Genomic DNA, 24,159 nt, shown 5'->3' with positions numbered 1-24,159 from the left:
CCCAGAATTGAGTTAAGAACTTAGGAAGTAATATCTTACTCTAGATATTCTGTGGCTTATCTTTATTTAGACTTATTCCTGTGATGCTCCCCAAAACCAGGAGAAATAAGTGGAACCTTGAGCTAATAATTTGCCTTTTGTACTTGAGGTATGCTTGTAAATGAAAGAACTTTTGAACACCTATATGCAGGGACTAAAACTACAGAACTCAAGGCTATACTAAGCAATCAACAATTGACTACGACCCAAATTGACAGTTTTATAAAGTCTTTAATAGTATCCATAGTAAATGCACTGTTCATTCTTCAAATGTACCTCTGTATTTCAGATGCACCTTTAATTCCTATGACCTTCCTCTCTTGTGATCTTATATAAGCATACACAAACTCGTATATGTTCTGGTGGTTGATCATAGTGTCTCGACAGCTGTTTTATGATGGGTTGTAAACATCTTGTAGAAGTTGTAGAAGTTTTACCCTGTTCTGTATTCTGTAAAGTGACCTGTTCATTTTAATATTTTTTTAAGCATCTATCAATGTAGTAGCATATAATCTCAATTAAGACAAAAGTAAGTTCTAGCACTGGTCAGAATTTAGCTGTACACCTGTGAAAGGTACAGAGTACACCACTGTACTACCTCACCTGGCACAGTTGTGCCAATTCACATGCCTATTTAGGCAGATGTGCTGCTTCTGGTGGTTCTTTGTTGTAGTGCAGTGGGAACAGTGCAGATGGATGTTGGAACATTGCACACTAGTCTGCCCTTCCGGCAGAAGAGGCAGTATACATCGGGTGAAAGCAAAAAGGGCATTGGAAACCATTATCTGCAGGTATTGCTATGGACGTGGTCAAAGGGAAAACTCATTTTTTTTCTCACACTTTCAGAATTAAGATTAGTGAATGAAAAAGATGCAGTAAATAATGCAGGAGTGCTAAATAAATGGGCAACCGTAAAATGGGGGAGAAATTGTGTACCTTTCCATAGGGTCCAGTTTGCATATGGGGGCAGCCCCAAAGTGAGATCACTAAGCTTGGTCTTTTCCAACTCTGTTATAGTAAATACTGTTCTACTCAAGGTTTCTTTTTCATGCAGAGATTATGCATACACTAGGAAAAAAGTAGGAAGAGATGTTTCAGTTTAAAGGAAGAGGAATATGTCTGGAGCATTTAAATGCAAAGAAAAAAATTCTTTGAAATGATTTTACTTTAGAAAATAAAGCTGCTTTTATTTATTAGATAACTGAATGTACATATATTCATTTATTTTTAACATAGACGTAAAAGTTATATAATCTCCATTAATAAGAAAGCTGAGGAAAGAGTTTAACTAACTTGCCCAGAATTACATAATGGTAGAACCAAGAAACAAACTCTTTAACAATCTTACAGCAGAAAGCTCTCTCTTAGACACAGTCCAACAGGACCTCTTTTGACAAGGCATGAAGAGATCAGACCTCTTCAGAAGAAGAGCAGAGGGTGCTCTGTACAGAATAGGCTGAGGTTGAACAGGAAGAAGACTGAGATAAGGAAATGAAGCTTGGAAAAAGTCATAATAAGAAAGTATATAATAATGGCAATTTCATCGTACTGTTTTCCAATTATATGTTATCACTGTGATAGATCATGGAGTTCATATTTTTAGTAGTAGCTAATATTAACTGCTAATATTTATTGCATATATATATATATATATATATATATCCTTGAGTCAGATGGAATTGTCTTAGTCTTTTACAGTGATTAACCTAAGGATAGCTTCATGAATAAGGTCAGGATAACATTAATGAATAATTTCTATTGTTCCATGTAAAGAAACAGTATAAGTAAAAGCCATAAACATTAGGATGCATAATCTTTAAATGAGTAAAAGGCATGAAAAATAAAGGCAACCTAATTAGAAAATAACATTGACTGGTAAACCACTTTAAAAGAAATTCAGATAGGAACACAGAGGTGATACTTTTGTTTACCAGATAATCATTTCAAAGTGGGGGTAGAGAGCAGATTTTCCAATGCAATGCTAGTATAAAGGTGAAATAGTAAAGCAAATATAGACAGTTCTTTTAGGAATTTTGGTTGTGAAAAGGAGTATTTTCAAGATGAGACTGCTTGAATTCAAGCCTTTAAATGGTGATAACACTAGGTAATGGGGAAATTGATGATCTGGGGAGAGGAAAGTTTTCTAGGATACAAGTAGGATACTTGTTTATAATGAAGACCATTTTGGGTGTATGGAAACTTTTTGACTTGATAACATAAAGTTCCAGCTTTCCATGAGACAAATTATGAGACTAGGCAGGAAAATGACAACATTGGATGTTACAGGTGAGGAAAGAAAGTTTGAAACATAGCCAGTGTGAAGATAAGAAAGTGCAAATGAGCACAATATGCACAGAGAAGAATCATCTAGTAACTTTGAAATCTTAGTAGATTGCAGAACATATTTTTGAGACAGCACCAGTTTTTGAAGTTGTGTGTTTTTCAGCAGTTTTCAACATTCTGGTTATAGTTAGGAGATGAAGATCGCTTACTTTGAACAGGGCTGGAGTATTGACAAGTTTATTGAATTTCAACATATAAATGAGGTGGATAGCAAATACGTAATAATGAGAAGTGAAGACTGAAGTGATGGAGCGTGAAATCAAAGTATCCGGAACTAAGGTTAAAAGAAGCATGAAAACTAAGAATATATTAAGTTTTGAACATAATGAACTACTATTTGTCACTATTAAGTCTGGAGTGGCTTGTTACTTGGCACTAGTAAGAATAACTACTTTTCACCTGATAAGTACAGAGGAAACAATTAGATTTTAGCTGTTGCTAATTTGAAGTTGCAGCTGAATATTTGCTTTTTAAAGGTAGAATTTTAAATTATGTTCATTATTATCTGATGATATCATTTTGATTTTACTTCTTGATTTTGTTTCTCATTTTATCCTTCGAACTCTTGTATCGTTATCTTTTATGAGTAATAGCATCTATATAAATTGTTTTGTATATAAAATATATTTTTAAATGGAAAATCTCTAGATTCTCTAGCTTTAGTTAACTTATGTATTTATTCACTTCTATAAATTCTGGCTTGAAATTAAGATTGGATTATCTTGGCTCTGTTAGAACTAGTTTAAAATCCTATTTTGTCTTGGAATGACTAAAAGTGTTAAAGTGGGTCAGACTGATTCAAAGTGAGTGAACTTTTGTGATAGAAAAGCCAGTGATATTTAAAGGATTCCAAACAAAAAATCCAGGCAATGTTGTAAGATTTGTAATTTCTGACATCTGATCAAATATTACCAGGGATTTTAAAAAAGGAAACTGATATGACCTATAACCAAAGGTGAAAAAAGTTCTAGAAAAGTAATAGGGAATATAAAAACAGATCTAATGATTGAAATAATATAGTACTTGAAATTACAAATAGACCAAATGAGGTTGTGAGCATATTGGGCACTGCTGAATAAAAAACCTTGAAGAAATAACAACATAAATTACCTGAATTCAGTCGCCTGTGTTGACTGATGAGCTATGACTGACGAGCTATTTACTAAGTATCAGGCAACTTCATAAATTGTTAAACTATTAAAATTGTTTATTTGTGTGAGTACCTAAGTCATGAAGATCATCAGCCCTAGACATTGGCCTCTTTTTATTCTTCTCTACCCTGCCTGGAGCATTTGTTTATCAGCAATCACTAAAATAGTCCCCCTCGGTGTATTTCAGTCCATCTGCCTGTTCTGTCTCTGGTGACTCCTCGCATCCCCTATACCTCTGGTCTGTTCTCTAGTTCTTGTATGCATAAATAAATTAATCTTAAAAAAAAAAATCAGCCAGGGAAAATAAAGACATTTTGTACAGAACAGAAAATGTCAAAACCCTTTTAACTAAAAGATAGTGGGCCAAAATACTAAAAGAAAAAGTTGTCCACCCAGAATTCTATATCCAGAAGATAAGTCTTGCAAAAATAAAGATGAAATATGTTTTTTGATGTGAACAAAAACTGAGAGAACTCATTGTTAGTAGGCTTGTAGTATAAGGATTTTTTTAAAGGAAAATAATTCCCTGTGAAAATTTGAATTTACAAAAAAGAGAAGCACATAGGAAATAGCAAGGGCAATATAAAAAGGTTTTTCTCATTTAAAAAATTCTCTTTGTAATGTAGCTTTTTTTATAACTTAGTTTTAATTGCAGTAGTATCTCTCAAGGTACCACAACCACAGTGTAGCTAGCTACCACCAAATCATCCATAGTCCTCCGCCTTAGTCCATTGGACTTCCTTCCTTCTTTATGACTTCTCAGTCAATCCTTTCCTGCTGTTTCAGTTCTGTGGTCAGCTCTTTATGACTTCTCAGTCTCTCCTTTCCTGCTGTTTCAGTTCTGTGGTCAGCTCTTGGGGTTAGGAAGCAAGAATGATAACAATGGTTTTGAAGGACTTATATGTAGAAATAAAAGTGACACTGTAACAAAGTATAGGAGAAGGTAAATAAAAGTATGCTTTTATAAACTCTAAAATATAAATGAAGTGACATTATTTGGTGGTAGGTGGTGGTAAGTTGAAGATGTATATTATAAAACCTAGAGCAATTATTAAAGAAAAACTGATAGCTAAAAAGCCAATGCCACAGTAGAGTAAAATATGGGAAAGGGAGAAAAAGGAACAAGAACAACAGCTTAGACAAATAGAAAGCAAACAACTCTGGTATAGCAGAACTTAGTAAATCAGGAATCACTCTAAATATAAATGCTTCAACAGATTCATTAGAAGGTGGAGACTATCAGATCATTAAACAAACTATTAAAAACCCTCTTGAAATATATGACAGAGGTAATTTTTTTTTATTAAAAGTACCCCTCATTTTAAATAATTTCAGTTGGGAATCAAAGCTAAGGGGCGTGCTTTGCCTGTCATTTGATTTAATTTGATAGTATTTAATAGCATTTTCAGTGATACATTTAATTAACTGCAGGGTAATGCATTTTATTAACTGCAGGGTTTTAGAAATTATTTTGAAGCAAGATAAATAACATGTATGTTTTCTTTTAGGGAAACATGCTTATACACAGTGGCTCTGTTATTGAATTGTCAGATATTTCTTTATCAGAGTAGAGATAATTCTGCCAAAGGAAAATAGCATCTTAGATGTGAACAATTAATTTACCAATTAATTTACTTACTTTACTGTGAGAGATTGGTGATGTAGCGCTGGGAGAATGAAGCCGAACATGTTCATTGGAGGCTCTAGAATCACTGTGTTCAAGTAAGAAATGTGATAATCTTCCCAGTGTGATACTAATTGGTGTGCTTTTCATAACCAAACTATGCTTAAACTATCACTGTGTTATCTTTTCCTAGCTTGACACTGTAAAAAGCAATGTGCAGAGTATTGGAGAAATTGAAAGTGATGATGTAAGTGCTAACACTAATAATCCGAAGAACATGGGAATCACTAAAAACAAATCAAGACATCTACAGTCAACAGCTGAGAATCCAGATGATGAAGATTGTGTAGAGGAAACCAAGCAGGACATGGCAAGCAGGAAGGTTGTCAAAACAACGCTCCAGGTGACTGCCCAGAAGAGAGAGCGAGAGGCTCCTGAGAAGAAGCTGGGTTCCACGCATCAGCAAGCACTAGCCGAGGCATTGCCAAGGGCTGTTCATCAGAAAATTGAGAAGGCAAATGAAGAAAGAGAAAATCAAAATTTAGATGATGAAGAAGAAGAACTAATGCAAATGTACCAGCTCCAGTTAGCTGAAGAAGTGGCAAAAATTAAGAAAAAAATAAGGAAGAAACTCAAAGAGCAGTTGTCTTTAGATAATTCCTTGCATGATGACAAATTGAGCAGTGAAAAAAGGAAAAAGAAGAAAGTTCCAGCCCAATCTAAAGCTGAAACAAGGTACTTCATGTTGATAAATATGCAGGGCCCTCTTAAGGAATCATTGATTTTCAGCTTTTGAGTGATGCTTTTAGTTTGACAGAAAATTCTTAGCCTTTAATTTGTTCAGCTTGCCAGTACAATAACAATAGCTAACTTTTATATAGAAACTTGCTGTGTATTAAATGCTGTATGAGCATTAACTCATTTAATCCTTGTGATAGCTCTTTAAGGAATAGTAAAATTATCTTATTCTGCAGATAAGGAAACACAGGGTTTAACTTACAGAAAGAGGAAGAAGCTGAACCAAACCTTGGCTGTCTTACTCCAAAATTCCTGCCCTTAACTACTCACTTGTATCTGCTTTTTAAATAATAGAAACTTAATATGTCACCTTTTTTGAATCACAAAGGCCTTTTTGGATATCTGAATGTAATTATTTGAATGTAATTATTTCAGTATCTGAATGTAAATTTGCTCATTTTAGGCCATAGAGAAACAAAGGAGAAAATAACTGTCTACTGATCCTCAGCAATGTTGTATTCTTCTAGTCTTCTATCTGTATGTTGCTTATACATACATGCTTACATATGAAAGATGAACTTTGGTTATTTAAATGTCTGTCCTGGGGAAATAAGAATGTCTTTATGTTAATTAGCCTTTTCTGCATTCTACATTTAGATAATCAATTTCAGGCAATAAACATTTTGTATTTGATATTCCCAATTCAGGGATAATATTATCTAATGTCCTCACCTGAAAATAACTCCCTTCTTATCAAAAGCTAGACATCTATGGTAACAAAATAGAATTAGTATTTTTTTACTTATCTATTGCCGCATTTAAAAATAGCTGTTGAATTTAACAGCTTAGAACTACTTGTTCAGTTTGTGTGGATCATGAATCTAAGTGTGGTTTAATTGAGTGCTTCTGACGCAGGGTCTCTCAAAGGTTTCAGCCAGGATGTCATGTGACCTGACTCAGGTGGGGAAAGGTTTGCCATAATGAAGCTTTGGAAGGCTTGGCAGATCCGCTTTTATGCACACTCATGGCTGTTGGCACATCTGACTAGTTTTTGCCCAGAGACATCAGTTCTTTGCCACATGGACTGGCTGTTGACTTCCTCAGAGAGAGGGCTCCAAGGGAGAGCAAGACCAAAGATCCATTGTCCTTTTTAGAACCCATGTTAGAAGTGGCATTTATTACTTTTTTCATATTCTGTCTTTAGAAATTTACCACTAGGTACAGTCCACAGGTAAGAGGAAGGGGACCACACAAAGATATAAATGTCACTGGAAGCCACACAGTTCTATAAATTTTTCTTCTAATAGTTGTTTATATGTCTATATGAACTAGTCAGTTACATGAACTTTAACTAAAACCATGCCTTTTGTATGACAGTGGCATGCAGAATATTAGTAATTGGTGATGGAATGGCATGGGTTTCTGAAATTAGTAGTTTGAGATATTTCCCTATAATCATATTATTCTACTTCAGTGTATATGACTAATTATATTAGAAGTCAATTCTTTATTATTTAAACACAAATAAACAGGGATTGTTTATACAACTCAGTATATTTCTGAGCTGCTACCACTTATCAGTTCATATAGTGGAGATTTTAATTTTCTTAATTAAAGATATTTTCTTAATTAGAGAAATCTTTATGAAGATGTAGTGGCACAACACATTGGAAAACACAAGCAATTTATTTACCTAGACATCAAAAATTGAATATTTGAAAGCATCCTTTTTGTTTTTAATTAAGTTATTTAGAAATGTATTAATCATTTAGCTGAAAGTAGATTAAAGATTCTTTGATCACTGTTATCTAAAAACAGATTCACAGTTCATAATTGCAATTTTATTTTTTTGCTGATATTTCAAACTCAGTTTAATTTGGCTGTATGTTATATCTATATAACTTATCAACATGTATTAAAAAAAAACCATAATACTTAGTCTGTCAGGTAACTATTTGACAGGTAATACAAGGAAAATAAGTAAATTTTTTTAGAAGGTGACAATGCTGATTTTAAGGTTTGTCTTTCCTGTATTAGTTGTTGCCTTTGCTTTATCATGAATAATAATAACTTATTTGTGCGGGTTTGTACTTTGTGGTAATATTTTCAGTACATTGACCAAGTCTGATGATACAGTTGAAAATGAGCAAAAAAAGGAATCTGGTTCTGGAATAGTTACTTCTGATTTTCATCAAGATGATGAAATAAGTTCAGTGTTACAAAACGTAGAAGATAGCGTGAAAGAAGACACAAAATCCAAACCCTCCAAGAAGAAAAAGAAGGCCAAAGCAGGTTTGTTGTCCAGATTAAATGAAAATGTGTGCTTGGTATGAAAAAAACTTGATTCTAGGACTTTTCATCCTTAAAAAATGTAACTGGAAAAAACCCATTGCAGAATATTTGGTATTCTTGAATTCATCTGTATTAAAATATTCATTTATTAGTAACTCTGGGTCTCTGTGATGAGTTAGTTATTATTTGAGTTATCTGTAATTCTTGACTTATTTTAGATTAGCTCCAGAATGATGTTTACTTTGTGGATGATATTGTGACATAGATTTCTTCTCAACACAATTGTTTAGAGTCCCCTAAATAATTAACTCAGAGTTGTTAAAAGCCAAAAATGGCCAATAGCCAATAACATTTCAAAAGTTAAGCCTGTATCTGTGTCCACTGTCAAATCCTCCTAGTTCCTCAGCTACTTTAGCTTCTGCCCTTTCCCCACTTTTTCTTCCATCTGCTTGTTTTCATTCTACCTCTACACTCTTTTCTGTTATTTTTCTTAAAAATTTTGCCTTTTTGAAAACCTCTTCATTTTTTAACTTTTCAGTTATCATTTATTTGGCCAAAAATTGGTACTAGGAGATTATGATCCATTTTTGAACTTACGATACTTATTGGAATTTATGAAACATTTTGGAATTTATGATATTTATGCATTAAATGATGCAAGGTTATTTCATTTTTAAATTTGTTCAAGTCCTATGTATATCATTTAAGAAATGGAATAACTTTTTCAACTTATATAATTTGTGGGAATACTTTATGTTTCTGAATAATCATTTTTCCCTCAGATATAAGCAATCACACACACACACACACACACACACACACAGAGCAGTCATGATATCCTGACAGTCTGGGTTTTATTCATTTATACCTTACTGTCTTTTCATCAACAGAATTTCAAAGTAAAATTCCAATTTAGTTTTTGTTTTGCTTTGATAATATATTCTTTCTGTGATATAAGAAATCTCCCAAAGTGCCAAAGATGTGTTTCTTTGTTATTTTCTAATTATAATTATTAGAAATTTTAATTTATGATGTGAGTGGCAGTAATCAAGAAACATTTTTAATCACGTGAATATTTCCCCTAGTGCAGTTTACCAAGGAGAGCCTCTTTTTCTTGTTTTGCAGTGTCACTTTTATCATAAATAACATGACTATGTAAATGGATACATTCCTGTAGTCTCCATTCTATTACATTAGTTCACACCAGCACCACCCTGTGTTAGTTACTGTAGCTTTCTAATAGATCTATATAGGAGTGTTAGTGTTTAGCCTTTTCCCTCTTCTTCAGCATTGCCTTTGTCATTATTTTCTCCTTGCATTTCTATATGAATTTTAGAAGCAGCTTCTCAGTTACCCCTCTTCACTTCCCCTTTTATATTCCTCATGATTTTTGTCCACATGGGTTAATGTCAAGAGAGTCACAGTTAACAACTCTCTGAATAGACTTAATATCTTTACAAAGCATTGAATCTTGCCATACATGAAGTTGGCGTTTATTCCATTTATTTGTATATTCAGTTTACCTTGAAAATATTGTAAGTTTCACCTTGTATTTATTTCTAGGTAGTTGGTTTTTCTTAAGCTATTTTAAATAACAGTGTTTTAAAAATTTTTGTTTTCCATTTGTTTCTGGTATATATACATATATAGAAATGTTTTTAAAAGTTTAACAAAGTTTGTTTTTAAATGTTTAATGTTGTATCTGTGTTCTTTCTAAATTCATTTTACTTCTAAGACTTGATCCATAGATTATTTTGTGAATTTTGTTGTACATGTACAACCTTATCATCTGTGAAGAATTATAATTTTATTGCTTCTTTTTGGTCTGTACACCTTCTAATCCTTTTTCTTCTCTTGATACACTGCAGTCCCATTATCATTTTAAAAACATATAGCAATGACATGTCTCCATCTCTTGTTACCAGCCTCGTGGGAAAGCTTTCATTTTGTTACTTTTGAGTATGATGTTTCCTAGAGATTTTTTGGTAAATACCCTCTAACAAATAATGGCTTACCTTATATTTTTAATTCTGATAACTTTTCTAATCATGAATAGCTTTTAAATTTTATTAGGTGCTTTTTCTGCATTTATTACAATGATCAGATAAGTTTCACCCTTTGTTTAATTAATATGGTTTTATTAGGACATTAAACCATCTTTGTGTTCTTGGCAGAAGTCAGAGTGCCTATTTGCTTGGATGTGATGTATTGTGTTTCACTTTTATCTGTTACTAGATTTGATTTGTTAATTGTTCAGTTGGGATTTTTATATCTGTGGTGAGGAAAGTGATTATTACTTTAACCTTGAAATATCCAGTTGTTGAAAAGTGGCTTTAGGTGTGAATTAACCATGCCATATAGGGCTTCATCTTTACCTGGTTTGTTTTGGGCCACTACCCCTGGTCATTAGCGGGGAAATAAACATTCTTTGACACATTTTAATATATTAATAAATGTAATATTTTACTATTAGAGTTTAGTGTGCATTTTTTATGGCTTTCTCTCCATAAACTTTTAAGTTCCTTTATTGATAAAAACAGATAATCATGGATAGTAAAGATTAGTTATGTGTATTCAACATATACTGTTGAATAAATTGTTATAGGAACAATAATTATACTACCTGTTATAATTGGCACAGGTTTTCTTATATGTGTGTAGTTTCAGATGATCATGAAGAAACTGATGGGGATGGTGTTCATGAAATAACAAGCCAAGACAGTCCAGTTTATCCCAAATGTTTGCTCGGTGATGACCTTGTCCTGGGAGTTTACATTCACCGAACTGATCGACTTAAGTCAGATTTTTTGATTTCTCACCCAATGGTAAAAATTCATGTGGTTGATGAGAATACTGGTCAGTATGTCAAGAAAGATGACAGGTAATGTTTTAAGTTGATATAACTCTACAGAAGTTATTTTCTGCCATTGAAAGTTAAGTGAATGTACCTATAGTTATGTATTATAGTCTACTAGTTGTATCATCAGACATTGATATTGATCAATATGATTTTTAGTAGAAATGGAAAACATCTGTTAATTCATGGAAAATGGAGGGAAGTTGAGGAAGCCTCTACAATTTAAGTGACCAACTTAGGGCATTTAACTTGTATTTATATTATCTTATTTTGCTCTGTGCTCTGTTGTCTAGTTTCATATTTTTCTTACAAAATTAATGTTACCCGGGTTCCAGGTGAGGTAAATGAATCTTGAATTTAATTTTTCCTGATACCATTTTGTACCTAACAAATTTGAAGGTCCAAATAAAAAAGTACAATAAAATAGATTGTTTTGTTAGAATTTACATATATGTTAGAATTTACATATACATATGTGTATATACTTATACATATAAGTATATACATGTATACATATATGTACATACACATATTGAAAATACAGAGGAGTAATCATGAAGATTATCAAAAAGGTCATTGACTTACTCAATTTTCTGAGGGCATGTAGAGAAAATATAACAAATATTGAAGATTTTGCAATTCTGTTTTGCTCTTTTTCTCATTTTTCCATTGTACTATTTGATCAGAAACTTAAGATTCTGAGGGAAATACTTTATTGTAGCTGTATATGCTGAAGGTATGATTTTACTTTATATCTTTATAATAACTGTGACCACTGAAATATAATGCAAGGTGATATTAAGATATTACCAATTTTATATTTCCTAAATTCATCATTTTCTAATGGGCAATCAGAATATTTTTTTTCTTTTGTATTATGACTATTCATTGGTTACTTTAAACTATTTTTATTTTTTCTCATTTCAAAATTATATTAAGGAGTTGTTTTAATGGAAATACCTGTTTTTGAACAGTGAACGGCCTGTTTCATCTTACTATGAAAAAGAGAGTGTGAATTATATTCTTCCTATTATGACTCAGCCATATGATTTTAAACAGTTAAAGTCAAGACTTCCAGAGTGGGAAGAACAAATTATATTTAATGAAAACTTTTCCTACTTGCTCCGTGATGATGATGATAGCCCTAAAGTCATCCTGTTCTTTGAGGTACGGATTAAATACAGCAGTTTAAAGTAAATTTTAATTGATATTTTAATGTAAGCCCAATTGTTTTTAATAATAATACAACAATACGATAATATGACAAAGTAGGGTGATAATTTAATCTCTGGGATTTAGTGTTTGTAATACTATAATGGAAATACTAGTGGGGGATACAATTAATACTTGCTCAACATTTATTTGTGCATTTAGTCATTTGATTTACTCTGTATTTAATCATTACAACACCATGACAGTTATCTGAAGTAATAAATCCAATCTCTATATATGCAATCCTCCATTCTTAGCCCACTTCACAAAGCATAAACTCATTTATATCAGGCTGTCTAGAAATTTGTATACTACTTGGATATATAAAAGTAACCATAAATCCATTGGTTAAAATAATGTAATGCAGTATATAACCAAAATGAAATAGAACTTTGTAGATATGAAGGGTTAGTGGAGCATCAGAGGCAGTCAGAGAAGATTTCAGTGGAGCACCTGACCTTTGAACTGACTTGTTATTTTAACTTTTACTAAAGCAAAGAAAATCAAATGACATCACCAGAGACAGTAGTTCTGTCAGGTTACTTGTTTTTATATCCAACTTTTATATGCGATTGTTTTGTGATCAATACAAAGCTGTGATTATTTTAAAAAAGAGAATTTGTGATGTAAAAATAAACTTTTTTTTAAAAAAGAGAATTTGTATTTTAAGAACTTTTTTATTGTGGTAGAAACTTGTCATTTATTTTATAATCTTTTAAATTTAGTGTAATAAAACTTTAAAAAGGTAGATTGTTGGATTAAAACACTTTTGATTATGTTTTAACAATATGTTATTGTCTACAAAACTGATTTTGGATTTCAGCTTTTTAATGTTTTTTGAGGAAAAATTGATAGTAATACAATTCTTTAAAACCATAATTCCATTTTTAGGTATTTTTCTGAAGGGAAAAATGACAGAAAATATAGATGTGTGCAGAGTACTTATTTCAGAACATATTATAAAAGCAAAAATGTTAGGACAGAATCATTCTTTAGTTAGTAAGAGATTTGATTAAATAAATTTTGGTTTTATTAAACCATAATTGAGCCATTATTAAAATTTGATATTTAAAATGCAGAAGATTACATATGTATATGTGACATGAACAGATGTCACTTGATGTTATATGAAAATAGTTTACAAGATAGCATGGAATTATAATGCTATAGATTCAGGAAAAAGGTTCTTAGAGTCAGATTTTTTTGTTGTTGTTATAATTTCTCCTCTTTCTGTTTTTTTTTATTTTTTATTTTTCATTTTACTTGTTTTTTTTTAACAGTTTATTTTTTACATCATTTTGTACTTTTTTTTTCATCTCAAATTGTAATCCCCGCGGGTTTCCCATCATAGAGTCAGATTTTAATGCTGATCATCTGAATTGTAAGTTGTTTTACCTGTGAAATATTTTTCTTAGACTTTTAGTTTTTTTTTTTTTTTCATTGAGCATGTATTACATCTGAAGACACTTTTAACTATATAAAAAAGAAAGATGGAGGGTCATATATTTTTAGTAGTTTTCTATAAAGATTCTTTACTTCAGTTGAATTTCAATAACACCACTATTTTCAAAGTGATAGTCTCTGGCAGTTACCAAGAATAGAGTCTCTGTGGCTGGTTGTAAATCTTTAAGTTATAACATCAGGATAGGTGATACACACACACACATATATTTATAAATTTCTACATTTATAAATTTATATATACTTATATATATATAAAATGTTTTTGAGAAGACTAATTAGAACATATGTACAAAAAAGAATGCTTTGGAAGGATGATCTTTTCTATCTTAAGGAAGACTGTCCAAGGAAGGGTTAGAATATAGCCAACCCCTTTTAAAACAATTCTTTGTAGTCTGTTCTTACTGTTCAGAAAGTGATCTAAACTTAAGCTTTCTCTCCTTGGTATAATTGTGCAGAGAGTAAATTTGAGGTAATACATATTTTGCCTGGGTTTCAAAATAAAACTTGCTAAAAATATGTATTCACAAAAGATAACATGGTTAAAAAAAAAGGGACTACCATTGCCTGGATTATTATTATTATTATTATTATTATTATTATTATTATTAAAGCTTTATTTATTTATGCACACAAGAATTGGGTTACAGGCCACAGGTGCACGAGGCAGGGGGTGAGAGGATTCACCAGAGACAGAGTGGGTAGCAGAAAAGGCAGATTGACTCAAACACATTGCTGAGCAGCAGTGGGTCAGAAGAGGTCTGCTGGGCCATGTGGGTCACCTCCCTGGCTGGGGATGGAACTCCTGCTGCAGTGGCTGCAGATAGCTTCATAATGTTGCACTTTAACCCATTGTACCACCTGGAAGGGCTCTCATGTAAACTTTTATTGTTATTTGCATATTTGTTTTGATAGGGACAAATCTTATTGCTTCTAAGTTTTGTTTTTAATAATTCAAGTTTTATTAATTATTAAGATTTATTTATTTATACATAGAAGAACTGAGATACAGGCCAGAGGTGTGGGGAGTGAGAGACTTCACCAGAGACAGAGTGGGGAGCAGAACAGGCAGAGTGACTGAAATCCACTGCTGAGGGGAACAGTGGGCAAGACAGGAGAGGTCTGCTGTACCATGTGGGTCACCTCCCTGGTTAGGGATCAAACCTATGCGGAGGCTGCTGATAGATTCATTGTGCTGAGACTTAATGCCTTGTGCCACCAGGAGTCCCTCATTCAAGTTGTTTTTTTTTTTAATTAGTTAAAAATTACTTTTTTTAAAGTAATATAATAGTTTATTTTTACATCATTTTCTGCATTTTTCCATCTCAGTTGTAATCCCTGTGGGCTTCCCATCACCAAGCCGCCCATGTGCCATCACCATAGTCCAGTGCATTTCCCTCCCCCACTGTTTAGATCTCATTCCGTACTCCACCCCCATAAAATGTCTCTAGTATATAGCTGTTCATTATTATTATCATTATTTTCTCCCCTGGTCTGTTATACTCCTGCTATGAGTGAAACCATCTGATATTTTTCCGTTTCTTTCTGGCTTATTTCACTAAACATGATCTTCTCCAGCTCCATCCATGTTGCTGCAAAAGGCATGTGTTTATTCATTTTTGGTTGTTGAGTAATATTCCATTGTGTATATGTACCACATTTTTTTAATCCAGGCATCCATTTTTGGGCATTTTGGTTGTTTTATGTCTTTCCAGTTGTGAATAAAGTAGCAATAAACATGGGGGTGCAGGCATCTTTTTAAATCAGTGTTTTTGTGTCTTTTGGGTAGATCCTAGGAGTGGGATTGCTGGGTCATATGGAAGCTCTATGTTTAGCAGTTTGAGGAACCTCCACACAGTTTTCCATAATGGTTGTATTAGTTTGCATTCCCACCAGCAGTGCAGGAGAGTTCTTTTCTCCACATCCTCGCCAACATTTGTTGTTGCTAGTTGTTTTAAGATGTGCCATTCTCACTGGAGTGAGGTGGTATCTCATTGTGGTTTTAATTTGCATCTCCCATATTAAAAGTAATATTAAACATTTTTTCATATGCTTGTTGCCATCTGCATTTCCTCTTTGGAGAAGTGTCTCTTTTGCTCTTTTGCCCATTTTTTGATGGGGTTGTTTTTTCTGTTGAATTTCATGAGTTCTTGTATATCTTTGTGATCAAGCCTTTATCACTAGTTTTGTGTGAGAAAATTTTTTCCCAGTGGGATGTCTTTGTTTTTTGTAATGTCTCTTTTGCTGTACAGAAGCTCTTTAACGTGATGTAGTCCCATTTATTTATCCTTGTCTTCACTATTGTTGCACTGGGTGAATGAAATGAAATGAAAATGCTTTTCCTCCCTATAAGGAGAGCATTTTTAAGCACACAAATGATTTTTTATTTTAGTAATTTGTTACTAGAAAAAAACTAAATTTTATGTGTCCTTGTATTCTGCATAGCAATTTTTTTTATGCTTATTACCAGATTCTTGATTTCTTAAGCATGGATGAAATTAGGAATAACTCTGAAGTTAAAAACCAAGAATGTGGCTTCCGGAAAATTGCCTGGGCATTTCTCAAGGTATGTTTTTCATCTGCTTTGAGCACTTTTAACATAATCTTCAAATCTGATTAATTGCTTTCCCAAGTCATCTTGACTTTTTATATGGAGCTGTGACCTAAGGTAGGTTATAGCAGTAAAGAATTAATAATTCAAACTCAGGAGATGCTCATTTAGATTATTAAATATTTGAGTTCCTACTGTGTGCTGGCTATACTCTGGCTATGAGGATACAGCATTGAGAAAAGACAGCCTGGCCATAATTTTATTCAACTTAACAACTATATACTAAACACTTCCTGTGTTTCAGTCACTCTTCTAGTTTAACAAAGAAGACAGACTCCTTGGCCACCAGGAGTTCATAATTCTAAACAAGAAAGCAGATAGAAAACAAATTATTTAGCATTTATCTTTGTTACAATATTTATACATTCTCTGGGGAGGTATGGTATGGATAATAAGACATCCGTGGAGTTAGGGAATGGTTTCCTAGAGAAGGAGACCTGAGAATGAGGCGGAATGTGGCAGTGAGGGAAAGTTCCCATTAGAGGGTACAGTCTATGTAAAGATGCTGATGTTGGAAGGAGCTGCTCACATAAAAAAAGGAGGGCCACTGAGATCGTAGGACAAGGACTGAGAGGGAAAATTGTGCCTGATGAGGTTGCTGACGTAGAGAGGGGTTCTTAATTAGACAGGGTCTTCTAGTAGTATGAAGGCATCATAGAAATTTAAAGAATAATGAGAAGTCATTGCAGGATTATAAACGAAGAATATTATAATCTGATTTATGTTTTAGAAAGATTACTTTGATGGATGGAAAAAGATTAAAGAGGGCTCAAATATCTATGCTGGAAGATCAAGATAGATAATTCTTGAAGTAGTCTAAGAGTAGAATGGTAGTATTTATGAGATGCTTTTGTCAGAGATGAAAGAGATGAATAAATTGATGTCTAAAAAATTTTAATTTTATACTTCTTTTATTTTTTATATTTTTATGAAACACATAAATTTGACTTGTAAAAAGTATTGAAAGATTAACCTATATTTATTATCTTATTAAACTTTTATAGTTGTACATCCCTCATTCAAATATGTCTAGTTGTCTTAACAATAGTTATTCTTGTTCTCTAGTTCAGTTTCTATATAAATGTGTTACCTGCATGATTTTGTGCTATAATAAAGATGCTGTGAAAACCCAACTGAAGCACTTAATCCACATTGGAGATTAGGAGAGACTTTGAAGAGGTACCGTCTGAATGCTGAATGACAGTTAGGTTGGCCATAGTGAGGAAGTAGTTTCGCCACCCTTTTCTCTTCACCTCTTAAGATGCTTCAGTTCTGTGGTTAATTTGTAAGTGTTGGTTGTCAGGTTTGTCTTTGATCCTTTGGTTTCTCTCCACTCCATATATAAGTGACACCATACTATATTTATCTGTCTCCTGGCTCATTTCACTTAGCGTAATCTCTTCTGGTACTATCCTTGTTGTCATATACAGCATGAGTTTTATCTTTTCTTGATAGCTGAGCAGTGAACAAAACACCCAAGTCTTACATTCACATAGTAGACATTGCCACCTTGTGGTCTTATTAGAAACTACTTTCATTCCTTTTATGCTACTCATTACAGATCTGCAATATTTATATATATACGTAGCATTTGCAGAAACAAAAATGTGTCTCATAGCAATTTTACCTTTAAGTGCTTGTGGATCTTTAAAATTTATCCTACTGTTAGCAGAAATGGCAGAGCAGATTTTTCCCATTCTCCATTCCCTGTAAAGGGTAAAGTACATTAAGTGCTGCTTTTATTGAACTACCTCTATATTGCCTTCATTAGATTATAAGCTTTTCTTAAAATCTAAGTGACTTTTCTGAGTGACTTCTTTTTGGAAAGTTTGCTGAACATTTATTCTCTATCTTACTAGATCTCTTTAACTTTACTACATTACTCACTCGAAACACTCATTCTATAACATCACAGCTCCCAGTTTATTAATACACAGAAAGGAGACAATGAAAGCGGACCTGTTTTGAGTTGGTAAAATTTTTATTCTCATAATAATCTTTTATCATAATAATTTATTTACCTTAAATGTCATTATTTAATCAGTTTATTGAATAACTCTTCAGGAGAAGGTAGATTTCATCACATACTTTAAAAAATAATGATTTTTGGCCCTCCCTGGTGGCGCAGCGGGTTAAAGCACTGCACTGAGAAGCTGAAGCCACTTCCGCATGAGTTCAAATCCCGCCTGCCCCGGAGGAGACCACATGGCGCGGCAGACCTCTCCTGTCTTGCCCGCTGCTCCCCTCAGCAGTGTACTTCGTCGATCTGCCTGTTCTGCTCCCCACTCTGTCTCTGGTGAAGCCTCTCACCGCCCCTGAGCCTCTGGCCTGTACCCCAGTTCTGTATGTACAAATAAATAAATCTTTAAAAAAAAATAAATAAAAATAATGATTTGAATGAATTTGATTATCTTAATAATTAATTTTTGAAAATAACTTATAATTAATGGTTACTTTTTAAAACTACTACATTATACCATTTTACTGTTTAAAATACCAATACTACACAAATGGAAAATCTGCTCCTCTGTTTAAAATAAGTATTTTAATTCTGGTCATCATTTTAAACAAATGCATATTGATCCTTGGTGCAAAATGACATTTGGCACAATAATATAAATGCTTTCCTAATAAATCTGAAATTGTATTTTATACAGCTATCAGGAAAATATTTAAAAAGCCACTTGGGTTTTTGTCAAAATGATCTGGAATTATGGCTTAACCATCTGTGTCTAGTTCTTCCCTTTACTTTATAAATGTAAGGAATTTTAGCATGCCAGATTAATAAGTCTTTGGTTATATATTATTTCCTTATTGGATGTACCTGTTTTCAGTGAGGTTGAGATTTCATTGGAATTCTTATTTTAAGCTTCTAGGAGCCAATGGAAATGTAAACATCAATTCAAAACTGCGTTTGCAGCTCTATTATCCACCTACTAAACCTCGCTGTCCATTAAAAGTGCTTGAAGTGTATGAGTGGTGGTCAAAATGTCCAAGAAATCGTTACCCATCAACCTTGTATGTGACCATAAGAGGACTGAAAATTCCTGAATGTGTAAGTTAATAGCACATTAAAATTATTAAATTTATGTCCATTGTGTTGAGATTAAATAATGACATGTTTTCTCTTTCTAAAACGATAAGGTCTCTAGAGTTGTTAATAAATTACTACATTAGAAAAGTATACTGCAGAGGTTATGTACTAGACCTGTACAGTTCTTAATAAATTACTACATTAGAAAAGTATTGCAGAGGTTATGTATTAGACTTGTACTAGCTGATACTTAGAAGATACATGCATGAATTTTAAGTACTTAATGTAGATTTGAGTGTTAGGGGAAAAGGTTTTTTTCTTAATAATAGTTTTTAAAAATTAAAGATAAGCTTGTGTTTTTAAAGCAGGTGTTGACAGGTGTTTTCCATACACAACCAAGTGTTAAATGGTTTAGTCTCTATATGCTATATAGTCTCCATCTCAACTTTAACTTTGCAGCAAAGTAACCACATGTAGGAAATAACTAAATTAATGGGTATGAGTGTATTTCAGTAAAATTCTTTGTACAAAAACAGCAAGCTAGATTTAGTTCACAGAACAGTTTTATTTATAGGCACATTTTCCACAATATTATATAAATCAATATTCAATAAGTAGTAACTCTACTGGCATTTTCCATAGACAAAATTTACAAATAATTTTAGCAAAGAATTGGTCTTCAAGTGAAGTGAAACTTTTCCTGTGGTCTTACTTGCTATTAGACATTTGAGATGAGTTGTATAGTCTGTAGTTGATATAACCTGTGACCAAAGGCTTGATTTGAATAAAGTTAAAGGAAACCTGTTTTAAAGAATTGAAATATTTCAAAACCGTTGGACCTTTTTAATATCCATTTTGTGATTTTTAAAGCCAGAGAGAGCTTATCAGAGCTATTATGTAACATTTGGTAGGTACTGGTGAAGATGCCAAAACAAGGGCATTGTTACTAAACAGTTGTTACAAAACAATTTCATATAAACCATTGGAGTTCTTAAAAGTTCTTCCCAGCCTCTTAAGTCATTATTAATTTAACTAATTTCCATTTTATTTAGAATAATGTATAAATAGATATATAATTTTTCCTGGGTTACATTTTGGAAACATTTCTGTATTATTCCTATCAATTTTTTTTTAAAGAAGTATATTCTGGAAAAGAGCAGAACATTAATATAATCTATAAACTTTCACATTTTTTACATGTACTTAGATAAAACCATCTTACCGTTCTATGATGGCTCTTCAAGAGGAGAAAGGTAAGCCAGTGCACAGTGAACGTCACCGTGAGTCAAGTTCAGTAGACTCAGAACCTGGATTAGAAGATTCAAAGGATGTTGTAAAGTGGAATCGACTGCCTGGCCAGGTGAAATGTTTGATAATACAAGGTTTATGATAATACCAAGTTCATTTGGATATGTACTTTAAAGATTCCAGTAGCTTCTAGGGTAATTAACTTGCTACTTAAAACTTTATTACCTCATTCTTATCATTCCATTAATTCAGTTGACAAATAATTAAATGGAATAACTGTCAAGTGCATAAAAGCATTTAGGTCTGAGGACCTGTGGCATTTTCTTACTTTGCTAGAACTGCCACAAAAAATACCACATTCTGAAAATCTAAAATTAATTTTCTCTCAGTTCTGGAATCTCAAAGTCCTTAAAGATGAAGGTAATGTCTGGTTGGGTTTACTCTAAGGCTTTCTCCTTGGCTGGAAGGTGACTGCCATTTTGCTTTCTCTTCATGGCCTTTTCTGTGGACATGTATGTCCTTCATGCACATTTAGACACGGAGTGTAAATTCATTTAATTTGAGGGAGAACTGATTCTACTTCAGAAATACAGTAATTTATTGCAGGTTTCCATTATTCTGCTTACTTGTTTTTCTCTTCTGGGACTTAAAAAAGAATATAATTCCACCACTGTGGTAAGTAAAGTTAAATCTGACTTTCCATTTCAGTGTTTCCTAATTTATATCTTTCAAATGTATTTTTAGGCTTGCCGTATCCCAAACAAGCACCTCTTCTCACTAAATGCAGGAGAACGAGGATGCTTTTGTCTTGCTTTCTCCCACAATGGAAGAATATTAGCAGCAGCCTGTGCGAGCCGGGATGGATATCCAATTATTTGTAAGTATATTATCCTGTTCAATCTGTTTACAGTTTATATGGAGGGCATTCTTTGATTTTTAAAATTCATTGAAATATAATACTGTTACAGGGTAGCCCAGAGTGAACTGGGCCGCCTGTCTGCGGGGCCTCACCCGTGAGCTTACAACTCAGTTATACTGCAGGTACACACAAAAGGGTCAATAATGGGTTTATTTACAAAAGGGGAAAGGAATAGGAAACACAAAAGGGTCAATAATGGGTTTATTTACAAAAGGGGAAAGGAATAGGAAACAACTCAGGGAAAGAGAGCGGGATACAAAGTAAATGGAATACTTTACGGCTAGGCTGACTGATACTGAGTCACGAGGTCAGGAGAGCTGCTTCCCGAGTGAGAGAGAGCGTGAGATGCAATCGTGCCCTGTTTGTCCCTGCAATGCCCCAGAATTCCTTCCTGCTAGCTCTGCCCTTGGGTCCTCCCAGTTCTCTCCCTGGTACTGCTGGGAGTTGTAGTTTCCAATCACTGGAGTAAGGTGTAGGGTCTAGAAAGCTGGAGTAGGGGGTGGAGTCCATGACTCTGCAGAGTTCTTTTAGGACATCCTTCCCCTTAACAATACTATTAAAGAAAATAGGCTTCAGTGAAGCAACAACTTTTTCATAATTTACACTTTTCTGTATAGTTTATATTTAGAAGTAGAATGAGAATGATGAAATGAGGATATAAATATATATATTTAAAACATGCAGAATGATTTTTGTAAAGCATTTTTCATTTTAAATACAGAAATTTAGGGGCAGAGGATTAATTGATCTCATGAGGAATTTTAATTCAAAGTTGGCAGGTGAGAGTAGCCATAAATTAAGTTGTGGGAGCCCTCAAACATGTGTGCTGTGAAACAATAATTGGCTCATGAGTACCTTGTTGGAGAAGTCTTGTTACAATAGGAAAGTTGGCAGATACCCCAAATCAATCTCAAATTGCCTTGGTGGCACAACCGGTTAAAGCACAGTTCTGCAAACAGCCCCAGTGGTGATCCACAGGTGGTTCACATGGCGCAGCAGACCTCTCCTAACCCACCCATTGCTCCCTTCAGCAGTGTACTTCGTCAGTTGCCCTGTTCTGCTCCCCACTCTGTCTCTGGTGAATCCTCTCACTGCCCCTCCACCTCTGGCCTATATCCCAGTTCTATATGCATAAGTAACTAAATCTTAAATATATATATATAGAAAGCCATACCAAAAAAGAAAAAAACAGTTCTAGAGTATTAGAGATTTCTTTCTTTTTGAAGTGAGCATTATTACCACACAGTCTCTATAAATCCTTTTCCTTAATTCTTGCTCAGTAATGATAACCAGTTCACCTCAGAAGGGAGTATTTGGCTTCTCATGCTCTGTCCTTTGCAAGAGAACTTACTGACTTTTCCTTGACTGATTTGCTTGTGTTCAGCTGGGACTCATAATTGGCTTGATTTGGCACGTATTAAATAATATTTCTCCTCATGAAATAGTGTTAACTTTACAAAACACAAAATTATTTATGTAGTTTGATCACCATCATGTGATTTTAAAAATTCACCAAAATCTATGTATAGGATAAAAAAAGATTCTGAAGAAACACCCCAAATATTAATAGTGATCTTTCTCTTTATGACACTGAAATGAACTTGTTCAAAATGTTCAAAATGTTGAGTTTAGATATACTTACTACTAAAACAAACAAACAAACAAACAAACCACTGCCTTTGGTTTTTCTTTACGATGCTTCTATTGGGAATTGGTTTTGACTGTTGGGTGTGCAGGTGAATGTTGTTCATACATTTGGGAAAAACAGACTATTTCTTCAGATGTCCTTTGTAACCCTTTCTTATTTTTTTGAACTCCATCCTGTTTTTCTGCTTCTTCTGGAATGCGTTCACTTCTGTGTTGCCACAGTTGGTACTATCCCATACATCTCTGCAACTTTCCTCTTTACTCATTTCCTTCGTTCTTTTTCTTTCTGTTCATCAGATTGCATAAACTCAAGTAAGCTGTCTTCAAGTTTACCAATTCCTCTGCCAGTTCAGATCTGCTCGTGAGATCCTCTAATAAATTGTTTACTCTAGTGAATTGTATTTTTCAACTCTAGAATTTCTATTTGGTTTTCTTTGATAATTTGTATCTCTTTATTGATAATTTCTTTCTTGGTGCAGAGCCAGCTCAAATAAAGCCAGCTGAGCATGGAGACTGAGGTACTGCCCCACTAATACTGATGTCATGAACATGGGACTTTGGGGAGACTTCAGACCTTAGTGTCCTTTTCCATGTCAGCTAGACTGTGGTCAGGGCAAGTTAAAACACATCTGAACTCAATGTTCTTACCAAGATATAGCTATTTCCTTGCACAAGTGCTCCTCAGATTTTTAGAAGCTTTTGCTTACCATCCAGAGTTCCGGAAAAGTTGATTTTTTTTTGTTCATGTTCTTATTGCTTTTTGTATTAACTTTTTTTAAAAAAAGATTTATTTATTTATACAGAAATGGGGTATAGGCAAGAGATGCAGAGGGTGAGAGGATTCACCAGAGACAGAGTGGGGAGCAGAACAGGCAGATGGAGGAAATACACTGCTGAGGGGAGCAGCGGGCGGGTCAGGAGAGGTCTGCCATGCCATGTGGTCACCTCCGGGGCAGGCGGGAATCGAACTCATGCGGAAGTGG

General features: G+C 33.6%; 1 protein-coding gene across 4 annotated transcripts in view; it reads left to right on the top strand.

Annotated features, from left to right (window-relative positions):
- The window catches only part of AHI1 (Abelson helper integration site 1), a 166,604-nt gene that overhangs the window by 6,368 nt on the left and 136,077 nt on the right, over nucleotides 1-24,159 (top strand). For 2 of the 4 annotated variants that reach the window (XM_012722683.1, XM_012722696.1), the window contains exons 5-12: nucleotides 5,351-5,892; nucleotides 8,006-8,187; nucleotides 10,849-11,068; nucleotides 12,019-12,211; nucleotides 16,188-16,283; nucleotides 19,198-19,383; nucleotides 20,570-20,722; nucleotides 21,355-21,487. In XM_012722683.1, the coding sequence (XP_012578137.1) occupies nucleotides 5,351-5,892; nucleotides 8,006-8,187; nucleotides 10,849-11,068; nucleotides 12,019-12,211; nucleotides 16,188-16,283; nucleotides 19,198-19,383; nucleotides 20,570-20,722; nucleotides 21,355-21,487 (1,705 nt within the window). Of the gene's footprint in view, nucleotides 1-5,187; nucleotides 5,256-5,350; nucleotides 5,893-8,005; nucleotides 8,188-10,848; nucleotides 11,069-12,018; nucleotides 12,212-16,187; nucleotides 16,284-19,197; nucleotides 19,384-20,569; nucleotides 20,723-21,354; nucleotides 21,488-24,159 lie in introns of those variants that run through there. The other 2 variants (XM_012722689.1, XM_012722687.1) reach the window with 2 other exon arrangements.

This window comes from Condylura cristata, unplaced genomic scaffold (genome assembly GCF_000260355.1).
Source record: "Condylura cristata isolate star-nosed mole 26May11 unplaced genomic scaffold, ConCri1.0 scaffold00001, whole genome shotgun sequence".
Lineage (NCBI taxonomy): Eukaryota > Metazoa > Chordata > Mammalia > Eulipotyphla > Talpidae > Condylura > Condylura cristata.
Note: the sequence above shows the minus strand (reverse complement) of the source record. Positions and strands in the feature narration are given on the sequence as shown.